This window comes from Cyrtonyx montezumae, unplaced genomic scaffold (genome assembly GCF_038088225.1).
Source record: "Cyrtonyx montezumae isolate F1298 unplaced genomic scaffold, pur_monq_1.0 scaffold_14, whole genome shotgun sequence".
Lineage (NCBI taxonomy): Eukaryota > Metazoa > Chordata > Aves > Galliformes > Odontophoridae > Cyrtonyx > Cyrtonyx montezumae.
This window is the reverse complement of record NW_027071870.1, coordinates 15,464,094-15,486,093: the sequence shown is the minus strand read 5'-3', so window position 1 is coordinate 15,486,093 and position 22,000 is coordinate 15,464,094. Positions and strand designations below refer to the sequence as shown.

The 22,000-nt window shown below is 37.3% G+C and overlaps 1 protein-coding gene across 1 annotated transcript in view; it reads right to left on the bottom strand.

The window, feature by feature from the left end:
* Positions 1-773: 773 nt before the first annotated feature.
* Positions 774-22,000, bottom strand: part of VIPR2 (vasoactive intestinal peptide receptor 2) — a 49,632-nt gene continuing 28,405 nt past the window's right edge. Inside the window, exons 5-13 of the mRNA XM_065731218.1 lie at positions 21,298-21,395; positions 17,091-17,232; positions 15,117-15,267; positions 14,156-14,216; positions 12,226-12,295; positions 7,855-7,946; positions 5,327-5,456; positions 5,204-5,245; positions 774-4,339 (exon numbers count right to left, since the gene is read on the bottom strand). Coding sequence (XP_065587290.1) covers positions 4,169-4,339; positions 5,204-5,245; positions 5,327-5,456; positions 7,855-7,946; positions 12,226-12,295; positions 14,156-14,216; positions 15,117-15,267; positions 17,091-17,232; positions 21,298-21,395 — 957 coding nt within the window. The 3' untranslated portion in view covers positions 774-4,168. The remainder of the gene's footprint in view (positions 4,340-5,203; positions 5,246-5,326; positions 5,457-7,854; positions 7,947-12,225; positions 12,296-14,155; positions 14,217-15,116; positions 15,268-17,090; positions 17,233-21,297; positions 21,396-22,000) is intronic.

The following is a 22,000-nucleotide window of genomic DNA, read 5'->3' as shown; positions in this document are numbered from 1 at the left end:
TATTACTTTGCACAGACAACAATTGCTCAAACAATAACCCTAACTACGAAGTAGCTTTCTCTACAGGCTCCTTGCCAGTTGTAATATTTAATGTTTAATGTTCATCAAAGTTGTCTGAAAAAAAGAATTGTAGAAATGAGCGCATACTTCATTCACAATCTCCTCGCTAAAATGGACAAATTCAGTGTCAACAGGAAAAGCTTTTTAGCACTCACAAAAACAGGAGACAAGTAATGGCACTGTCTCATCTCAGCCTTCATGCTTGGTGCGTGAGACACGTGCACTTGGCAATGACTCATTTCACAAGCGGTCAGACAGACTGCCCAGGTTGCTGAGCAACTCTCAGCTCTCCCCTTCATCATGTGAAAGGCAGAGAGAAGCCTGTCTGGGTGTGTCAGGATGTGAAGGGCTTCACAGTGGGCAAGCTGCCTCTGACTTGACTCTAGAAGGCTTTTTAAACTGCCACTTTTGTGGCTAGCACATTATTGACACTACAGTACAGTCCCAACAGACGCTTACACTGGGTATCCTCACTGCCTACACACAACGCCCATCACCACCATCACCACCACCACTGTTTGGGTGCAGTCTGTTGAGCTCACGTGCTATGCACGGAGTAGCTACTTAAATACATGTCAAAGTCAACATTTCATGGAAACCAGCACTGCTCTGAGTGACTTAAAGGATGCTTTCCACAATCTTAATGTTATTTTGCAAAGCACATTGATGCACCTGAGCCAGACTCCGAGGTCAACATACTATAACAATGTTACCAATTTATATGGGGAAAAATCAGGCCAGCAATATTCCCACGTTATGCCATTAAACCAGATCCTGCACAGCAGCTGAAATGCCTGCACAGATAATGGTATGACCACGTCAACTTCGAGTGGGAGTGAGAAATGCGGCTCTGAAGAGATACACCAGAATGTTTCACTTTCCATGGATGAAACTATTCTAAATTTGAATGAGGCACAGAAGAGAAACAGGCAAAAACATCTGAGAAAATGCCACGTACTCAGAATTTTAGAGATCTGATGTTTAGTTTCTCAGAAAATTAAAATGTTTTCAAGAGCGATTCAAGTGATTTCACTTAAAGAAAATTTCTCATATTCAAGAGCACTTTGGTTTAGTGTATGACCCATCTACAAAAGACAAAATGGCAAACACCCAACACAAAACAACTCCTGAAAGCTGAACCCAAGCAAATCAATATAGGTCATAAGGCCATTGGGTTTATCATGGAAGGCAGTCAACCACCGGGACACTCCACCAAATGAACTAAGGATCCTTCACTGCCTTCATGCGAACATTTATGGGAAGATAAGTATTGTCAATCAACTTAGGAGTATCTAGGTATCACCTATTAGAAACACAACTAAACAGACTCTTCTGGAGAGAATCAACTGTAGACATGGGGTGAGAAATCTAAGTTCTGTTCAGTTCAATTCATTTCAACTGAATTCTACTCCACTCCACGCTACCCTACCCTACCCTGTCCTCAGACCATTTTATGGTAAATACAGAGAAAAGCGTGATTCAATTTATGTGCCCTAGATGCACAGGAGAACATGGGATGAATCATCAACTATTTCTTTATGTCCAACATGGAAAGCACTTAAAACAAGCCTTTAGCTTAGAAACAGACATTTGGCTTTTTAAGGACACAAAGAAGGGCAGATAAATTTCCCCTCAATTCATCAAGCACCTAGCTTAAATCATCATCTCTGAAGAGAAAAATTTAATCTAACTCTATGTATTTAGAGTCTGGTCACAGTCAGCAACTGGAAAGTAATCTGTCCATGCATCCCTCAGGCATCAGCAGCAGGTAATGCTGATAAAAATCACTCAAAATGAGTGGTGTTGCCTGCTTGGCCCCAAGGCAAGGAAAGTTCAACCAGTAAGCACAGTACAAGAGTGAATCTTCTCACCATTCTTGTTCAGTTAACCCAACAGCACACACGATGTGCTACTGGCTTTTCAGTGGGAATACAATCCAGCTGGGTTCCTGCTCTGAAGCCTTTATAACTCAGTTTGGATCCTGATGCAACCGAAGTGAGAAAGGCAGTAAAGGAATGTGGAGGAGGAGAACTAAGTGACAAGGCCATATGGGCAGGCATATGCACACCTGCATTGCTTCCTCCACTGCCTTCCCTGATTCTACTGAGTACAAACTGTGTTCAGGAATGAGAGTCAAATGTTGTGTTGTTCTTTTGATTCAGAAGACTCACCAGCAGGCTCATTTGACTCCACAGCGTTGTGCAAAATCTAATGCAAAACAAAGCTACTTCTGTGCATTGTAAAGATGTGAAACACTGAACAAACACTGGAACAAATCATCAAATTGATTTTCAGTTTTTGCATACACTTGAGCATACAGTGCACCTGTGTGTGAAAAGGCAGATGGAAGTGAAACAAGTTTAATGATGATGGGATGTTTTGCATAAAGCTATATGGATATGGGAATCTTCTGGAAGTAGAAATAAGTGAGAACAGTGCCCGCTTGGTCATTACAGGAAAATGCTTGCATAAAGCACTGAGAAGGTTGGTGTCACACAACATTGATGAGTGCTGCCCATGGGGCAGTCATGGGGCATGTCCTGCCTTTGATCTGACAGAACCATGTATCACTCCAGGGTAACTCCTTTACAATAAATTGTGTTTGACCAACGAATAACTAAATCAAATCAGAACAAGAAGTGTACAGACATTCTGATGACTGCCAACAGTATTCCCAGTAATATTTTCAGGAGTGTACATGAATGACTGCCAAGACATACCCTTGCCACTATTCTTCCCTTTCCCTGGCAATATTACTGACCTTGGATTCTGCTGGCTTCATATGAACTATCATCTGAGATATCAGGGCAACTGCTTTTATCAGTCAAGAGTGCTCATGCAAATCTCGTTATTTAAAGTTGACATGGTTAAACATAACATGAGAAGTAAACATCACTGGGTTTCTTTCTTTTAAAACTGCAAATGTTCTATGTGTATTTGTAAGAACTTGTCAGATCCCTGTCCTTTTTTTACAAAGCAGCTGCACAGGAGGCTTGGTGTTACTGAGAATTCCTTCTATTTATGCCTTTTATGGTCAGTTTTAGGGATTGCATTTAATTTTATTTTTTTGAGTCACGGGCACAACTGAATTTTAAATGAACTCAGATAGATACAGAATAGAATCACACTAAGAGAATTTATATTATTCCTTAAATGGGAGCTCTAACACTACTGCAATATTTCTTGTTTCAGCTGTGAAGTACGTAGTTCCAGAGATATAATTCAATGAAACTATTCAATAAAAGTGATATTTTTAATGGGTAATGCTCTTCAAGGGTGTTTATCTTATGACAGACTGCTCTAGCAATAAAGCACCTCTTTAGAAAACTGTTTAATAAGAGATCAACACAAATCTATTTGATTTTAAACAGAAGAGTACAACTGGTGATTAGAACAGCACTACTGGCAAATGCTGATGTTTTAATCAAAACAGTAACAGTAGCCTTGGACTGCAAATGCAGCCTTAAGTTCTGCACCAAAACATAAAAATGTGCACTTTCAAAGGGGACAACAGGTTAGGAATTGAACTCTGGAGAAAGTCCTCTCTACAATTCATACTATTAGCTAAGAAGCTTTACTTTTTTTCCTCTCTGTATAAAGTTAATGATTTCCTGGCTTAGCACACTAAGCTTCCAGTGTGGTTAATTATAGACTCACATTTCTTTCTTTTTCTTTAGCTTTCCATAATTAGGAAAGAATTTCCTAATCCTTAAGGAAAGAAGTATTACCTTAAGTATAAAGAGAATGTAAGGTATTTTCCTGCTCCACATCATAACCTTTTCAACGTAGACCAAAGCAGTCTGCACTGAATAGGGTCCCACACATCTGTTTCACTGACTTGCTGGAGGCAAAAGGGACCTTCATAGTAAATGAGTTTTTGAAAACTTATGGCTAATACAAGGCAAGAGAACATCAAAATCAGTATGAATGCCACTAAAGAAAAGAACAGAGAGCATGTATGGGGCAGGCTGACTGCACAAATTGATTTCCCAGGTACCAACATAGAAAAAAGCAAAGCAATAAATGGTACGTTTCAGAAAATACCACATCAAGCTGCATATAATGAATATATCCCACAGTGTTCACATGTTTTGGGGACCTAGCTGATTTATATCATGGTGGTCTCTGTCTGCATGAATGACTGAGCCCTTGAATTCCGATGCAGCTGAGAAACGCTTTCTGATCCATTTCGAGAAATCGAGCTGTGCAGTCTGTAGTCTCTGCCTGCTGTCTGCTTCCAGCACAAACTCCGCCATTTTCTTTTCAGCTCTCCTTGGACCTGTGTTAAAAAGAAAATGAACAAAATGAAAACATACCTTTTACCTGAGGAACTTTTCCACATTTATTGGCTACAAAATGGGGACTTCTGGGAACAACTTCTAACCTGTTTTTACAAAACAGAGGTGAAGACTGCACCTACAACGTTCGTAAGGAGAAGCTCCATGGCCACCTTTACATTCAGATTTATATCACCTGCATTGCCATTAGTGGCTTCTATTAAAATAGAACCTAGCTATTAATCACTTGTAATTAAAACATCAAATCATGTGATTAGCCTCAAATCAGGCATCTTATGAATATCGAAGATCAGAAGAGCAATAGACTAGAATGTCAGTTCCCAGTGCAAGCAGGTGTCTTCTTCAGGCAGATTCCTCCTGTCACACACTGAATGCTATTTAACAAATAACACACCTCAAAAAGTAGCTGACATGCTGACATCAGTAATAATTCCTTCCAGCATCCTCAGTTGAGATTAGAAAAGCTGAGGACTTCTGAAAATCTGCTGTTGTTTTGGGGTTAGATTAGCTCAGAACATTAAATGCTTACTAAATTATGTTACAAGTTTTGGATGAATTTCTAAGCTTATTGCAACTCACTTGGACAGTTCACATAACTTGTGCCAGGGCTAGAATCAGATCACATTAAGTAAAGATGCACTGCCATTTGCAAGGAATTAGATTTCAAATGGCTCATAACTCTTCACCCAAATACACTAATTTATCCTGCTGCACAGAAACGTGTATTCTGTAAGTAGGAATGCAAACATTGTCTAAAACAGCTTCATGTTATGTACAGTGTAATTACAGAGGTGCTTATTTATACATTTACTAAAAAATATCCTCAGTAGAAAACTGAGACTTACCTCACTGTTCAAAAAACAATACAGGACCGCAACAATCAACCCCTAGAAGCAGAAAATATTCATAACTTGATATGCAGCACTAACCTAAGTCATTAAAACTTGAATAAAAACTTGAAAATTTACCTGAAAAGATCCCAAACACAGCTCAAAGATTATTTTGTAATTATTGGAACTGCGGTCAGGAAAGAGAGCAAACACTGTGTAGTGAACTCCAAATAATGGAATAAGCAACAGCGTGGATTTTGCAAGTCTCCTGGGTAGATGAAGCAGAAAAAGCCAGAGTTTAATGATGAGCTCTTGCTTGAGTAAGATAAGAACCTCATGCAATGTCATTTAGATAAATCTTATATGACTTCCATTTTATGAACAGTTAAAAGAGATATTTACTAAAAACTGTTTTTCTTCAGACCTTATGAATTAATGTCTGCAGCTCTACTTGAACTTGCTGACCTTGTGCTCTTCCAAAATCTGGTGGAGGCTCCAGGAACTCTCTAAATCTAAAGACCCTTTTTCCACTGACCCCTGGAAGCAGCAGGGTGTAGGACCTGTCTGCTGCTGTGCCTCTGACACACATCAAGTTCCCAGCCTGTATTCATGTTACATTTTTGGGGAGGGAATTTTTACAGCATTTTTCAATGAAAATGTTCACAAATTATCGTGAGCCTCACAAGAGGTTACCAGGTCTTTAAGGTCACCTTTTACCTTGCATGAAGTATTGAGAGTGGAGAGGAATACTTCCTTCCTGAACAATTTTACAGACAGTTCTTGTGTAAAGGTAAATTCTACATGCTAAATTAATACTTTTACATTCATTTCTTTTAAATTTCCAACTGTAAGGCTGCTTGTACAATTCACATGCAAAGTATGCAAGGAAATGCAGTCCAGAATAATCTCAGCTGTGAGATTTTAATCAGAAATTTTTGATTTGCCCCCAGGTTTACAACTATAACGATAGTCAGAAATATATACCCATGAAAAAAATTTAACATCATAAATTACATAATGCAATTAAGCACGAGACACTACTGAAGTTAAGAATGAGAACTTTTCATTATTAAGTACGACAGCTTTGACAAACTGCCTGTGAAACCACTGAAATGATGAATTGCTAATTATCCCTTATCTGTCACTCATTTCACTCTAATGACATCAGTTTTATGTATTGTGGAGGAACAGTCATGCATGATTATGAATGTCTGGTATCAGATAAAATTCAAGAAGTTGTAATGTTGAGTACCATAATTCATCACTGTCTTGGTGAATCCAACTGGATTCAACAATGAAAAGAAGCTGCTGAGATTTCACCTGCTTTATTAGAATAGTCAAGGTATTAAAAGCAGTTTTGTTTTTTCTGTGTCAGTCCTCATGCCCTTCCTTCACTCACAGGGTTCCAGAGACTGCATCTGTTCTTGTGGAAATAATCAGTTCTGACAGCAAAACTTCTTAAGAATAGTAAAACACCTCATACTTAAAAGTGATATCAGTAAGTGGTAGCAACAGGGTTTCTCTGGCAGAAGTTCATTTACAAATTTTCTGGATTTCCAAGTGAAGTGGAAAATGGATTTTATTGCATTACTTTCTCTGTTTTATTGGAGGAAAAAAACAGACAAAAATAGCCTTATTCTTCACTGTATTTTAGAAAGCACATTTGCATTGAAAAATGAGCCTTCCAAAATTTTAAATTGCCCTGTAGAAACAGAACTTCTTGAGAAGGTTAATCTGCTGTCCCCATGACTATCTGCTAAAGACTACCGAATCCAAACTTAACCAGGCAATCGATTGCTAACAGCAAACAATTTGCATGGCTGAACAACGAAGGACAAGGTTGCTATTACAGAACTGGTAACACTACAGTAAACTATGGAAAGATAGGAAGGCAATGCTTCATTTTCATAAAATACATAAATACCACAAGGAAACAGATGAACATTAATACAGGGAAACAAAATTTCTTCTCACAAGAAAGAAACTTGAGCAGATTTCCTGCCTATATAAATATATACATATACAGATTTCCTGCTATATATATATTTATGTATCTCAATGTGCTAGACAATACTGTGGTGACTGTGTAATTTCATCTAGGTTGATTTAGTTCTCTCATGTGTTCAGTTAATTCAATAAAACAAAAACAAAAAAGGAACTGTGTACATCTATGAAGCACATTTCCTTTAAATAACTTATGGGAACAATTTCCTTCCAACTTCCTCTAAAAATATATATAAATATTAAAACAAAAAGTGTTTTGTAAATGAAAAAAACAAAGTTTTTAAATAGGTTGAAGTAATACATTTTGATATTTCAACAACTTTTATGTTGTTAAAGGAAATATTATGCCTCCTATTTTTTTTTTGCATGAGCATATTCCTCCATTGAATTAAACTCAAATTCAAGAGTAGCTTGTTGGTTCTTTATGAAACTGCCTATTTTTTACTGAATTTGATTGAAAAAAATGTTAACCTCTATTTCAACACAGTGTTAAGATCTTCATTATCTTCTATGATTCTATGATTAAATCATGTCTAAAATTAGGAGGTTTGGAATTAAATGTAATCATACTTTCACAGCAACAGCTAGTAGCAGGTTTAAGCCCAGTAGATCTCATAGATATTAGCTTGGTTCTATATAGAATGCCTAAGAATATGACTCACTTGTACTGTGACTGGTCATTTCCTCCAACATCTGGAGATCTTAACTTCTGGAGCAAGATCCTTATAATACTGATGAAAAGTATAAAATTCACCTGCAAAGAAAACAAATATAATGGTGATTTCAGGCTTCTCCATTTGAGATGCAGCACAAAGAAATGCTTATCAAGTCAGAGTAATCAACTCAGCAGTCAGCATTGTATACCTCCTGCCAGAACACATTTACAAAGTTAAATTTATTGTCTGTTTGTTATGTCCAGTGCACTTCTACATGGCTATTAGTTCTTGTCTGGCAAAGCCTTTTAATGCTCCAGTTGTCCGCAATGCCCTCCATCTGAAATCTCAACTGAAGACAGTTTTCTTGAGAGGATGGGATACTGGCTGGGATCTAATGCAATCAATGATTGTCCTGAATTGTCATTTGGATCTATGATTGGAAGCCAAAGGACGACCTGAGTCCTGTACACAATTCTGATCCCCACTTGCCTCTCATCTTGACATTTATTATTTTCTGTCTGGATAAGGAGGATAGAACGTTGTTAAATAGGCAATCTGTCCACTTCCATCAAGCACGGAGAAAGCATCTCACATATATCTGTCTGTCTTGGACACTGATGAATACATTATGACTAATGAAACAAGACCCTTGCAGTATAACATTTTATCCTCCTAACAACATTATAGTATAGAGCAATAGGATTATCTTCTTTCATGGAAAGAGAATGGAGGAGGCACTTGGATTAAAAAAAAGTTATGATCAGACCCTGATCAGTCTAGAACATCCAAGACTAACACTCAGAAGGATTCTAAATCTCACTCACACAGTTTTTTCATTGGCTTCTGGCATCTTGCATTCCCTACCTGTTCTGTTCCTGGATATTTTGATATATTAGAAAATATAGGGCTTTAATGAAGTAAACACACATTTTTCAGGCAGATGATGAGTTTGAAGTTTGACTTGATTACTTCTCTAAATGTAACAGATAGCCGCCAGTACTCTCGTCAATTAAATCCATGGAATTAAATACCACAGTATAGCAAACAGATCCAAGGATACACATTAAGTACAGGTATTTGCACTGGAGCTATTATTTGAGAACAAGAACAGAGCCTCCATTTCCTTGTGCATTTGTTAGCCAAAAACAAACAAACAAACAAACAAACAAACAAAACCCAGGAGAAAATAGGAAAACTATTTACATTTGCACAAAAGCAGAATTACTTTTTGTTCTTGACGGACCTCACTAATTTCTACCATAATAAACTGTCATCCTTTTGTTTCCTGAAGCATCAGATCACCTGCAAAACTAGATGAAGTTGATTCATATTCTTGACTGTCACACACACATTACCTTTATGCCTATTTTCAAATGTGTCACTTTCACTCTATAAGAACAATTCTGGATTAATGAAAAATATACATTCTTGTTTGGAGTCTGTAACATTCCTTGACACTACTGCGCTTGCAAACCCAGACAAAGGTAACATAGTGTCCTCCAGAGGTCCCTGTCATCCTTAATCATTCTGAGATTCTACAAAAATCCTTTGAGTCTGATGTCTTCAAATAGGATATAATAATGCATACCGTTTAATGAATATCTAAGAATAGTAAAATAAGAATATAATGTTCTTACAGAAAACTGTAAAACAAAAACATCTTGATGCCTCTTTACTGGAGTACTATTAAGATGCTGCTAATTGTTACTGGCTGACTTGCTGTCAGTTTTTGAATCTACACACATTGCCTGAGTGATCATTTAAACTGCCTTCATGTTGCTTCTTTCTGCTATTTACTTTGTTAACACTAGTTGTGATATGAATTAACAGGATGAACATTTTTCATCTGCTTTGAAATAACAGAAGTTCAGCTTCCATCTGAATACCACTCTTTCTCAAATGAAAGAAGTTTATTACAGTGGAAGTATGAAGAAGGCAGTTGTGGAAGCAATTTGCCAAATGGGTGGTACTCCAAATTAACTGCCTGGAATAGGAATCTCTAATTAAACAACTCTGAAATGTGTACAGCATGAAGTATGGAAACCTGACAGTTAACTTTTCTAAAGCCAAAACTGTCAGGAGGTGATGCCAGAGAAGGCTTCTGATACACTGCATTAACTGCAGCTATTCCCACTTTGAAAAGTGACTTCAAAACTTGCTCTCACAAAACTATTTAGTATTGGATAATAAACCTTCTCACTAGTGAAATGTGTTTGGAGGTAACACAGAAATCAATGGAAAACAGTGATGATTTTCAGCACCACCTATCCTCTGTGCTTTCCTTCCATGTCATCATGTAAGACAGTCTGTAACAGTTTTGAACTGTTTGTGAATGACGCAGGAAATCATACCTTACTCAGAAATGCCAAGACTTTTGCAACTCCTTTTCCAAGAATTTGCAGTGATCTATTTTCACTGATGAGCAGCCCTGCCTGAACTCATTATTCTAAGACTTAGATCTTCCTTTTTTTTTTTTCTTGAAGGTAAATGGAAATACTTATTTATGTGTATTGAAAATGCTTTTCCATGAATGCGGTATTTTTATGCATCAATGACCAATTCTACATTAAATTTCACTATCTACTTTTACTCTATGAATCTATGAATGCACTCTGCACAGTAGTAAACTTGAATGGCATTCTAGATGCCACAGTGATTGTAATGACTGTAGGTTGACATTATGTATAGGTAACAATATGTGTTACTTATCCGTCAGGAAAGGATGAATATCACTGTCTTGTATAACTCTCTGTACTTCTGAAATCTCCTGTCACAGTTTCCCAAATGCAAAATGTAGTTGAACAAACTGGTAGAGAACCATCTAATTAGACAATAAAGTGGTTTTACATTGTAGATGAAGAGTCACTTGTTCATCGTTTATTGCTCTCATCCCTAAAACATGCTGCCTAAGACAAGAGACATCTCTAGAAGGTGACAGTGGACTCTAAATATGCACACCTGGCAAGCCAGATAAGGTCATCTAGAAAATATGTCTTTATGCCTTACAATCCCATTGTACCATACTAGCAACAGAAGCAGTAAAAAAGACAGCATGGCTGTTCCCTTGCCTCCATGATTCTGGTCCACATGTTATGATAATCTGGACTTTTACTGACTAACTAGTACTCCACTTCCTTATGTCCCAACGCATTTCCTATTCATCTGGAATTCAAGTCTTCAAACAAATACTTGGACAACTTCTGTCTCCTCACCTATGACTTCTTTGGAGAAGTACTGCTCTCTGGCATGTAGTCACAGCTCAGATAGATGTTTGAATAGGACCACCATAGAATAGGCTTGTTCAGGTTTCTGAAAACACCAAGTGGTTTGTTTTGCTTTCATCTTTCAGTGTAATTTGTTTACTCTGGACCATCTCCCATTCTCCAGCTCCTCTGAGGTACAAATATGTCCCCCTCATGTTGCAAGTTCTGTTTCATATCTATTTCTTATATACTAAAACATTATTTTTTTTACTTCATGCCATTTCACACTACACTGCTTTCTATTTAAACACTATAGAATAGAATAGAATAGAATAGAATAGAATAGAATAGAATAGAATAGAATAGAATAGAATAGAATAGAATAGAATAGAATAGAATAGAATAGAATAGAATAGAATAGAATAGAATAGAATAGAATAGAAATTCTCTCAAAATGATTTTCAGTGAGCACATATTGCAAGGAAAGCCCAAGTGTCAATTCTGGGCTAATTTTGACTCTTGAAATTTCATATAATCTAACAGTGCCTAACTTATCTGACTAAAATTTTAAAACTAAAGCATGTGCTTTAAATGAATTAATTTGCATTGTGACTATTTTCAGAAATGGACACAAACAATAGATTATTATGCACAAATTTAATTACACAGTCATCACAATGAACAAGAATTTTATTATGCTACTCCAGTAATTCTAATGAGCTCCACATAAAGCCCCATGAAGCATTCTCAAACAGTATTCTTTTGCATTAGGCTACCAATTAAAGAAAGATATACACAGCTGTATTTTTTATGGTTGCAGTGATATCAGATTCTCAGTTGCAGAGCTATCTATTTACAAGCAAAATCAAATCTGCAATTCATTGAAAAGTGTAATTAGATTTTTGCTTCCCCCAGGCTCATAAAGAGGAGGGATGTTAAAGAAAGAACAACACACAAATAAAAGCAACTGTTCATTTAATAGGAGGCAGATGAATTTTGAAGGCAACAAATCTTAATGGCCTCGGCATCTTACATTATAACATGTCTCCGACTGTGAATTTCTTCTCATTAAAACAGTACTCTTGCTTGTTTGTAACTAGCAGTAAAGAATAATGGCTATATGCACTGCACAGTGCTGAACTGATATATAATTCATGCTTCAAAGTTTACTTACTATAATAGAAATTAAAATTGGTATTCGTATAACCCACCAAGGACCACCATGCTCATTTGTATCCCAGCAACTATAAAAAAAAGAGGGAAAATTGTGTTGACACTAATACCATCTGGCAAACAAAATCTATGAAGAGAAGTATTTGCTATACACAAGTCCAAAAACATTAAAATCACAAATCCTAGAATTTGTAATTTAACCTTTTTTGCTTTTTATTTTTCTTTCTCTGTTTTCAATACATATATTCAAATCAGCTCTAACACTAGGGACCAGACCATTAGAAATTATGGAAGATGTTGATCAAACCAAGTTAGTTCTACTTTGTGTCTGAACACTTTTCCAGTAATCACTTAACAATAACCTCAAGGTAGCAAGAAGATCTAAAGCAACTGACAGATACAATTTAAATGACATAATTTCCCTGTGGGATATTTAGGTTATGGATGGCTAGAACCGGTTTAGGAAAATATGAGACTGAACCTGAAACCTTGTCTGAAAAACTGAAAACTTAATTTTCACTGTCAGGTCAGCAAATCTGTTCTAAATACTCTGAGAATGAATGCTCTGAAAAAGTAATTTTCAGCAACAGTAACAACCCACAAAGTTTCTCTGAGATGGTAAGGATGGATGAGAAAGGAGTTACCCTTCAGTTTACAAGTTGGAGGTCTTGCAAAGAAAACGAATTATGTGGGATGTGATTTTTCAGTTAAAAAACAGTACTGAACAAAAAATATCAGCCAGATCCAAAAAAGTGGAGCATGATAACTATCTGTCTCACTAGCTAGGAACGATGCCTCATTCCTTAGGGTGAGTGGAAGCAAGTCCAATTTTCCTAAAATTCTGAATCTCATCTTCCCTTTCCATGCCAAGAGTCAGGCCTAGCCCTAGTTAGTCATAGCTAGACCTAAAGACATGTTTCTTACTTATGTTTACATTACATCACTTCTCTTCCGGGAATATAATTTAGAAATAGTGAAATAATTCTATATTCAAGCCTATTGCATTGCTAGTTAGTAAATTCACCTATCTAGAGAAACAGTTTTTATAATCTGTACCAATTATCAGCCCTGTTTTCTCTTATGTTTCATGTATTGCCCTCCATCTAGTAAAGTGACTTGTTAAAAATAATGTTCTAACTAAAATCATTGTTAAAAATATATCCTGGGGGCAAAATATCTTGGGCAAGCTTCATGGAAGAAAAGGATCTGTTAATTGACAGCCAGTTGAACATAAGCCAGCAGAGTGCCCAGGTGTCCAAGAAGGCCAATGGCATCCTGGCTTGTATCAGAGATACCATAGTCAGAAGGACCAGGGAGGTGATCACCCCTCTGTACTCAGCACTGTTGAGGTCACGTCGTGAGTACTGTGTTCTGTTTTGGGCATTTCACTACAAGAAAGACACTGAGGTTCTAGACCATGTTCAAAGAAGGGCAATGAAGCTGGTTAGGGGTCTGGAACACAAGTCTTTTGAGGAGCAGCTGAGGAAAGTGAGACTGTTTATTCTGGAGAAAAGGAGGCACAAGCGAAACCTTATCCTTATCTACAGCTTCCTGAAAGGAGGTTGTAGAGAGGTGAAAGTCACCCTCTTGTCCTGCATAACTAGAGACTGGACAAAAGGTAATGGCTTTAAGTTGAGTCAGGGCAGGTTCACATTGGAAAAATTTCTTCTCAGAAGTGGTGAAGTATTGAAACAACCAAGGAGGTGGTGGAGCCATATAACCCCTAACCACTCCCGCACTTTGCATTTCAAAATAAAGAGCATTTCAAAATAAAGAGGAAGCACAGACGGCATGCTGGAAAGCTTCTAAACATCTAGCATTTTGTCTCCTTTGAAAAGCAAACTACTTTTGTATGGATGCCTCCACATACAAAACATGACCAGTATTGGCACAGCTGAAGGCTTTAAGTTTTTTCTCCCCAGCATACTTACCCAGTGTCCTCTAAAATAATCCGTGTCACTGTCCATGTAATAATGAATATGGTAGGAATTCCTGAAATTGAAGCAAAGAGAACAATCATAAGAAAATAAGTTCAGACTAGTAGTAACCATTTATTTCCTAAATATTCAGCATACAACAAACAGTTTAGTGAGGGAAAGAGACCCATCCGATGAGCTAGGATGTAAGCAATGAGTTAAAATTTTAGCAAAAAAGTAGTTATATTTCTTATAAATATATAGTTTAAATCACTAATACACAAACCACATGCCTTTCTTGGGTGTCTTTCAAGCTGTCAGAGCTGTAAGAATACAGATACAACTTATGCATTCCCAATGTACTTGCAAGGGCTACAATACAAAACTGAAGAGTAGATCACTTCATAAGGATCCATTCCCACATAGTGGCTTATTGTAATCTCCAAGCAATACCTAATGTTTCAGGATCACTTATTACTGAAAACTTTATACTACTCCACCCATAAATCACTGCACTTTCTGTAAATTAAATGAACAAGTGTTTTTAGAAACAGATGGAAAATACTATTGGGCTTCTGAAAAGGCAAGCAGCACAGCACAATCCATGGCAGTGCAGCTAAACTTTCTCCTCCCAAATCAGGACAGTTCCACATCATCCTATTCCTTAAACAGCCCCTGGGCACTGACAGGAGCACAGACAGGAGCACAGACTGGCAGAGATCAGAGATGACCAAGAAGTAAGCAAGCAGTTAGCATTCTGCAGGACGGATGAGCATGGAGGCTCTGTACTTATTCCCCCAACCATGGCACAATGGCAGTACCTACTCTGAAGCTGAAGAGGGAAACTAAAGTTTCCAAGGAGTCATGCTCATGGATCAATCATCCAGCAGAAACTATCATTACATCCATGTGTAATACCGAACCCAATACCCATATTAAGATATATTATTTAATTGAAAGGCATTTATGTTCTTACCCCATCCAATCAGCAGATAGACTGTGAAGTGTCTGTTGGGGGAGAATATTAACACAAGGAGGATGTGGAGGTAAAGTCCTTCAACTAATAGCCAATAAAAGTTTGCCATAACACCATACTGGAAAAACACCAAAATAGCTTTGCAGCCCACCTGAAATGTGAAAACGTGACAAAGTTGTTGCACAAAAGATGCTATATTATTCTGCTATTACATACTATGTATCTTAACTCTCCATGTAATGCTACTCCCAGATTCAGTAGATTTCTTTTGCCTCAGCCATAATCATAGCAAGCACACTGAAAAGTTTAGAAAATATCATAATATAAATGCTGTAAAAGACAGTGGTTATCAATAAATGCATAAATTTTCAACTGTTAATGAATGGATATTAGAATAAGTGATTGTCTACTAAGCAGTTAATAAATTAAAATTCCATCTGCCTTCCTAACACAGTAAAGAATGAAATTGCTTTATGAGTTTTTAAAGCTAAACCCAAAATTGAGAGAAAATTATAACTTTATACACTGAATCTTCTAAGCAGACTTAGAAGAAGAAGCTGAACAGACTTTTAAAAATATTTCCCCTTAGAAATGATACAGTGTCTTAATTAATGAGACACATAAAATGAAGTCCCAGTATACTTATAGTCTCTGTGCTAATCTTCTTCAGAATTAATTTTCAGAGGTCTGCTCCACTGACGTTTCACAGTGCTGGCTGCTGCTACTTTAGCCCTTCTCAGCAGGATTCTGGAATGTGTGAATTGAACATTACAACGTTTCTGCTGAGACTGAGCTGAGAAATGTGATGATATAGTGAATGTAACAGACTAAATAAAAAGGACTAAATGAAACTTAGTTTCTGTCTGCTTTACTTTTTTCCCTTCTTTAAATACTAATCATATCTCTGCTGCTTTTGTTAAAATTCCAAGTACATCAAATACCTAGGCAGGTAATACAGGTTTAACACATCGCACAGCTGTACATGGGACTCTCCCGCTTTCATCCTACCTCAGCATTTTTTTTTGCTGAGCATGAATTAAGGAATGTTCTTCTGGTCAGGTGAAGTCAGCTGTACCAGGGATGTCCCCTCCGCTCCTCTTACCCATACACAGCCTTCTGGTCTTGTGGGAGTGTTGTAGAGAGACAGCCCTGATACTGTGTCAGCACTGCTCTGTTATAGCTAAAACACTGGTGTGGTATCACTACTCTAGCTAAAAGTGCAAAGCATAGCACATCAGCAGGGTAAGTTAAGTGTGTCCCAGACTTAACTCCAGTTAACTCCCACCCAGACTTAGCATACTTACCAAGAATGCAAGTAACAATGCTTCTGCCACATCCAGAAAGTATGATAAAGACAACTGCAAATATCTACTTCCCTGACTCATTTCATTCCTGGACCCCTGACGGAGATGCTGGAACATTTCCAGAAAAAGGGCCTTTTACACTTCTCAGCAGATGGCACTCCTGTCTGACTGAAAATCTCCCTGGATTAATGTAGTGGCTTTATTTAGCTATAGCTGGCTGTGATTTGTTTTGGTAGATGACCTGCTGTCTGTCTGCACATAGACAAATGAAGCAAAAACAACCTCTCTTTCTTCCACTTCTCTTACTTCTGTCTACTTCTAACAAATCACTTATATTCTCTATAGACCTGCCTACACTGACAGCTTGGTATTCCTAAATATTTACAAGCATCAGGAGGACAATTTAGTGACACAAGAGTATTAAATCAGGTACAGAATCACAGAATCACAGAACTGTAGGGGTTGGAAGGGACCTCAAGAGATCATCTGGCCCAACCCCCCTGCCACAGCAGCTCCCTAGCCCAGGTTGCACAGGTAGGCATCCAGGTGGGTCTTGAACATCTCCAGAGAAGGAGACTCCACCACCTCTCTGTGCAGCTGTGCCAGTGCTCCATCACCCTTACTGCGAAGTGAAGGTACTGTGAAAGTAACAGTAAATAAGGTTTGTTACCCATGAGGTTTGGTCCTCTGGACAATGAGCTGTGTTGGAGCTGGAATACAGAATATCATCCTTGACTAAAACAGAGATTGCTCTTAGAATGAAGGAGAGGAACAGGTTCAGATGGATGTAGTTCCGAGTACAGTGAAGTTTTCTAAGGAGAGATTTAAAAACAGTCATTTTAGATATCAAGACAGAAACCCTCTTGAACAGACTTCTACTCATTTCTGGTTGTTTCATAGTAATAAGTACCTCAAGTAAAAGCCTACCCTTCCCTCCTCCATCACATTATCAGAGCTGCTGCATGTTCCTTTAGCATCATCTCAACACTGTACAAGATAAATAATCTCTTACTCCTTTTCAGTATTGAAGACCAAAACATCCAAGTGGTGTTTCTCCCTCACTTTATCATAAGTTGACAGTAAGCACTGATTATCAATTCATTCTGCATCTGTGCTGTTTTTTTTTGCAAATAAAACTTTTATTAATCTGTATAAATTTCAGACACTCTCTCATCAATTTTTTCTTGGTTTTATTTTTTTAATTTCTTTAACTCCCGCATTTCTCCATATAATGCCTTTTTATCTTATAATGTGTTTCAGTGCCAGAACAATCAACAATGCATGCAAAGCATTAAAACGCCTACCCTTTCTGTCCAGTGAGACGTAAAAATTCTCTTCTTTAGTTATGTTTAGTATTCTTTAGCAGCCACATGGAAGACTCAGAAACAAATGAAAATAAATATTCCAATTTACTGAATGAAGGTTCAGGGGAACTTAGTTCTAAGTTGAAGGTTTTCCAGTTAAAACTCACTCTTTTCAAGATATTCCCTTGTAACAGAAATTTCTTTTATCAAATCCCAAGAAAGCAAGCTATTGAGAGGGGTTTTTTTGGGTCCAAATCAGAACTGTGATCTGTATTTGGATATTAACAAAAAGCCAGGAAATTTTAGGAAGCTGAGCAATGAAAGAATGAAGATGAAATAGGATTTTACAGCTAGCACTGTGGTATGCAATGCCAGCTTCTAAGTGGTCTTCATGTTTTCATTTTTAAAGAACACTTCTCCAGAACACCAAATAACATGCTCTGAAATGACTAATGCAAGCACAGTTAGAGAGAGCATTGGGAAATAATTGACAAATCCATCTTGCTAGCCTGCAGTTTGGCAAAGGACATAATACTAGGCTGAACTTAGAGCTGTTGTTAAAAAAACACTGTGGCTATATGTGTCCTTTGCTAAAATTGGTTCTGAGAAAAACTGAAATACTACTATTATTTTGGATAGCACCACACTTTTTTACAGAACTCAATACATGCAAAAAACATACAAGATGGGAGTGGAAGAAAGTATTTTTTGTGACTTAGATTATTAGCTTTTCATCCTCTTCAGTATATGAAATTATAACGTTACATCTACAAAAGGCTGTCAAATCAACATTTCAGAGAGGGTGGTCAAACAATCTTTTTTATTTAGGACTAAGTATGATGATTCAGAGCATCAAGGAAATGCTGTTTTTAACAGTGAAACAAAAGCTGCTATCCTGTTCCCTGTGACTCATGATAGAAAACTATCCTGAATCTTGACAACTAGTTGATACACATGAAAACACATCTTATAAAAACGATTCTTATTCATACTTTTCTTCTTGGTAAGACACACATATTAGAGAATCTGACATATTTTTTTTGTAAGGTCTTGCTATACCACATTAACTTTGAAGGAAGTATTGTAAGAGACACATAGTAAGTAACTTCAGTCTAAGTGTTACACAAAAATATTCTGTTCAACAATTTGTTTTTACTCTGAGTTGGAAAAATAAAGTGAGATGCATCTTCAGAAGAAATTTAAAAAGAGATGCATGAAACTGCAACTCATCCAACAGTTCTGTCTTTTTTTTTTTTTTTGCTTATAGCTGGTATTTCAAACAATTTTAGCAAAGGCCTGAGGCTGTATCTGTTCTGCCAGATATACTATATAATAGAAGGTGGAAGTTAAACAGTAGTACCTGACAAAGAATTTCCACTTTGTCATGTCCATGTTTTCATTCATAAAATAACACTGAATATATTTATGATTAAATGCAGTATAATTAGAACATACATATACAAATCCAGAAAAGCATAAATTTAATAATCTCTGGTTTTAGTAGTATCAAAATTTAAATCCTAATTCTGCTGAATGAAGTCAGAGTTTTCACAACCCTACTGCGTTAGTGACATCTGATTTTGAACTCACTTATTAACTACCCAGCCTCCTTTAGTAAGGGTGATTTGGGAAAGTTGTCTGCTGTGCTTTTTAAATTTAACAACGACAGTTGCAAAGGGGAATGTATTTCAGGGGTGAGTGAACTGCCTTTACAAATACTACATTGAAAGCTCCTGTAAAGAACCATTGGACCTTTGAGGGCCAAGTATGCTTTTTGGACAGGAGGTGTAAACAGTTGAGTAGGGGAAAGTTAAACCTTACAGAATTGTATTTTCCAAACTCTGTTCTTAAAAAACTAACCAAAATGCACAGGTTACCATATGTGTCAGAGATACACAGAGACATATAGCCCTTTACGTTCACTTTTGTCATTGACGCTTCACAATTGCATCAGCTGCAGTCTAACACAAGAAGTGTCTCTGCTACATTCAGATGTCTGTAACATAATAAAGTTTGAAATGTGTTACAAGGCTTTAGCAATTTTGAAAATGCATTATTTCTGTATTAGAAATAGTGTAGCCAGCAGGAGCAGGGAGGTGATCATCCCCCTGTACTCAGCTCTGGTGCAGCCGTACCTTGAGTACTGTGTTCGGTTTTGGGCCCCTCACTACAAGAAGGACATTGAGGCCCTGAAGCGTGTTCAGAGAAGGGCAACAAAACTGGTGAGGGGCCTGGAGCACAAGTCTTATGAGGAGCGGCTGAGGGAGCTGGGATTGTTTAGTCTGGAGAAGAGGAGGCTCAGAGGAGACCTCTACCACTTCCTGAAGGGGGGTTGTGGTGAGGAGGGGGTGGGCCTCTTCTCCCTGATAAATAATGACAGGACAAGAGGGAATGGCCACAAGTTGCGCCGGGGAAGATTTAGATTAGACCTGAGGAAACATTTTTTTTCTGAAAGAGTGGTCAGGCACTGGAATGGCCTGCCTAGGGAGGTGGGTGAGGCACCATCCCTAGCGCTGTTCAAGAAGCGTTTAGATGAGGTGCTAAGGGATTTGATTTAGTAGTTGGGTAGGGATAGTGATAGGAGGGTGGTTGGACTAGATGATCTTGTAGGTCCTTTCCAACCTAATGTACCTATGAACCTATGATCTGCCTGTAGTGTGTGGTAGTAGAAACATGACAGAGACTCCACTTCCTTCAAACATATTACAAAATATAATCATGGGTCACGTACTCACCCTCTAAATATTTAAATATTGAGCAAATTTTACAGTGGTTTGTAAAATTTATTGCATGCCATAGGAACAAGTTAGTCAGAGTACTGAGACTATGCAGTCCTCTCCACCTAGCATTACATGTAATTTTTTCTGCTTATCTGCGAGATGCATTCTCTTGTTCTTCTGTGAGTGGAAATGGAAAGTAATGTAAGGTTAATAATGGAGAATATAAAGGCTTTTTTATTAGACAGAATTGAAACATAAGGGGCATGAAGGTTGATAAAATAAAAAAAGCTATGATATCAACATTTTCCTCTTCCCTTTGACAGCTGAGGATTGCTTTCCATCTCAGAAAATACCCAGAAATGAGGCAAAAACAGCAGAGAGTACTGCCTTTCCCAACACTGCCTAAGAAAAACAATGCACACCCAGCAATATTCTTCAGCACAATCACCCACACCTTTACAAACTCTCTTGGACTACATCTGATGCCTGGAGACCACTCAGAAGTTTCTGGAAAGTGTGGCTGCCCACTTGTCTGCTGCTGAGACCAGCATCCTACTTATTTTCAAAGCAATTTAATGTATTGATTTTTAAAATGCAATAAGAATTGTTTTAAAGATTGATTCCTAAATGATTATTTTTTCTTTACATAGGTTGTAATGCCTATATATTTTTAAAGTGCTTTGATTTTTTTAAATTGCTGGTGCTAGCAAAAATCCTGTTAGCATTACGTTACTGTCAGACGTCTGAGAAAAATGAAAAAATGATATGTTTTTAAAAAGGTTGAACAATCAGTTAGAAGACAATGATTAAAACTGTCTTATTATTGGTGTATTTACTAATGAAAAGTACATACCTGAAAAGGCAAAGAATTATACTTCCTGTTGTAAGAGCAATCAGAGATACGCTGTGACCAAGGGTATAAATTGCCTTCACCCTTACATAGAAGTTGACCTGCACAAAAATACACATAAGCGGAAACCACTTATTGATATGTTGAATTGACTGAAGTGATATAGTTTTCTATTAAATAGCCTTCAAGACTAAATAAATATCATTATTTTCATGCTTTGCTCTATTGTACATGATGAGAATGCATTACACCTTTATTCCACCATATTTCTGCAATGCAGTGTATCAAACCAATTGATACACTGAAAATTCAGCCTAAGAAATTCACTCACACAAGTTGGTAGAATTTCAGCTTATTATCCCATGTCAATGAGGTCACAAAAAAGTAACTGATTAAAAAATGTTCATAGACAACTGAAATGGAAAAATGAGCCACAGTTTGAAAGAATGGATTATCACTGAAAGAGACAATCTCTCAGTCCTTCTGCTCCAGTGTACTTAGTCATGCATTTTTATATGAGTTTAATTTTCAGGACGAGTTTAAGACCCATTTATTTTAAAGACATGTTTAAATTCCATTCACTTCCTAATCTGTATGTTCAAATACTTGTCACCCAAACAACCCTTTCTCATTCCTTAGTTTGTAAAGTTAGTTGCTGAAACTTGGAATTTATCAACAGAGGAAAAGCAGACTGAAGTGTGCAGAC